At 69.2% G+C, this 2,000-nt stretch overlaps 1 protein-coding gene across 1 annotated transcript; it reads right to left on the bottom strand.

The window, feature by feature from the left end:
- Window positions 1-102: 102 nt before the first annotated feature.
- Window positions 103-1,890, bottom strand: LOC141478224 (long-chain fatty acid transport protein 3-like; the record flags this gene model as incomplete). The annotated part of the gene is given in 12 exon segments (XM_074167335.1): window positions 103-164; window positions 167-238; window positions 385-482; window positions 681-748; window positions 750-821; window positions 824-878; window positions 996-1,093; window positions 1,205-1,308; window positions 1,311-1,398; window positions 1,489-1,580; window positions 1,583-1,612; window positions 1,732-1,890. Coding segments are annotated over 12 exon segments (998 nt in total), but the record flags the coding sequence as incomplete, so codon positions are not given.
- Window positions 1,891-2,000: the final 110 nt, after the last annotated feature.

Raw genomic sequence — 2,000 nt, 5'->3', positions numbered from 1 at the left:
CCCCCAATCACCCTAAATCACCCTAAATCTCCCATGTATCCCCCTCCCAACCCCTACCCCTCCCGGCCACCTCCGAGACCACCCCCCCACCACCACCCCCACCGTTACCTGCAGCCGGAGGAAGCGGGGCCGGGCGTAGGGCGGCAGGAGCTGCTCCAGGTGCCGTAGAGCCCGGGACCGTCCAGGTGGCAGCCGGGACGCAGCACCAGCGCCGCCATCCCCGCACGACCCTCGTGGCCTGGGGAGGGAGGGGGGGGGAAACAAAGGCAGGGCTTGTTGGGGGGGGGGGGGCACCGTTGGGCTGGTGTTGGGTGGGACACACACACACACACACACACCCCCACCCACCCCCCCCCCGAGACCACGATGGGGGGGGGTCCATACCTGGCACGGTGACGCCGTACACGGTGGCTTCCTGCAAGGACTCGTGGGCCACCAAAGCTTCGGCCACCTCGGTGGTGGCCACGTTCTCGCCTTTCCACCTGGGAGGGGGATGAGTAAGATGGTGATGAGCCCCCCCGCAGCCTTAACGCTTGATGCCCCCCCCCCCCCCCCCCCCAACTCAGCCAGGATGGGGGGGGGGGGGTGTGGGGCTGGGTCACTGTCCCCATGGTGGAGGGGAGGGGGGGATGGGGGGGTGTGTCCCCCCCAAATCTGGGGTGAGGGGTGGTCTTTGGCACCTGAAGGTGTCCCCGGTGCGGTCGCGGAAGCGGACGAACTGGGCCGCGTCCTGCTCCATCAGGTCCCCCCGTGCTGAAGAAGGTGTCCCCCTCGGCGAAGACCCCCCGCAGCAGCTTCCCCTCCGACAGCTCCCCCGCCCCCCCGCGTAGCCCAGGAAGGGGGTACGGGGGGTCACCGGGGCGATCAGCAAGCCCCGTCTCACCTACGGGGGGACACGTGACAATGGGGGTGGGTGGGGGGGGGAAGCACCCATGGGGACATGGGGACCCCTCCCAAAACTTCCCCCGCCCCCCCCCCAAAATCCCCATCGCTGCTCCTCACCCGTCCCCACGCGGATGCAGCGCCCGGCCGCGTCCCGCACCGGGGCTCCCCGCGACACGTCGTAGCGCACGATCTCGAAGGGCGAGAAGAGCTGGGGAGGGAAAAATGGTGGTGGTGGTGGTGTCGGGGGGTGGGGGGCACAGAAAACCACCACACCCCCTTCCCCCCCATCCCTCCTCCAACCCCCGGCCCCCCTCCTCACCTTATAGATGAAGCTGCTGCGCCCCACGGCCCCCGGCGTCCCCGTGTAGTTGAAGAGGGTGACGTTGCCCTCCGTCATGCCGTAGGTCTCCACGACGCGGACGCCCCGAAACGCCGAAGGAACCCCCTCCAGACCTCGGGGCGCAGCCCGCTCCCCACCGCCAGCCGCAGCCCGTGCTCCCGCTCCCCGGGGCCCTGGTGGGGTGGGGGGGATGTGTGTGGAGGCAGCACTCAGCTTTGGGGGTGCCCCCCCCCTCCCCAGGACCCCCATATCCCTGGATATACCTGGGGCTGGTTGACCAGGTAGCGGCAGAGCTCCCCGATGTACTGGAAGACGGTGACGCCCTCGGCGCGACAGTCGTCCCAGAACTGACTGCTGAGAACTTCTCCTTCAGCACACAAGTGGCCCCTGCGGAAAGCCGGGATTTAGTTGGGGGGGGGGGAGGGGAGAACAACGGCCCGTGAAATGTCACCGGGGTCACCGAGGTGTCCCCCCCCCCCACCCCCACCCTCCCCGGCCCCGCTCACCGATGCCGATGCAGCCGACGATGCCCAGGAGGGAGCCGGCCATGTGGTAGAGGGGCAGCGCCAGGTAAACCACGTCCCGGCTGGAGGCCCCCACCAGCTCGTAGAAGCTCAGGCACATGATGGATTTGAGGTGGGAGACGCGGGCGGCTTTGGGGAGACCTGCAAAGGGAAAACAAGGTCAAGCCCACCCCCACCCCCCCCCACAACAAACTCACCCAGATCACCCCATCCCGGGGGCTGGGGGGCTGGGGGGGGGCACCCACCGGTGG

This window comes from Numenius arquata, unplaced genomic scaffold, assembly GCF_964106895.1.
Source record: "Numenius arquata unplaced genomic scaffold, bNumArq3.hap1.1 HAP1_SCAFFOLD_1884, whole genome shotgun sequence".
Lineage (NCBI taxonomy): Eukaryota > Metazoa > Chordata > Aves > Charadriiformes > Scolopacidae > Numenius > Numenius arquata.
This window is presented reverse-complemented; position numbering and strand designations above follow the sequence as displayed.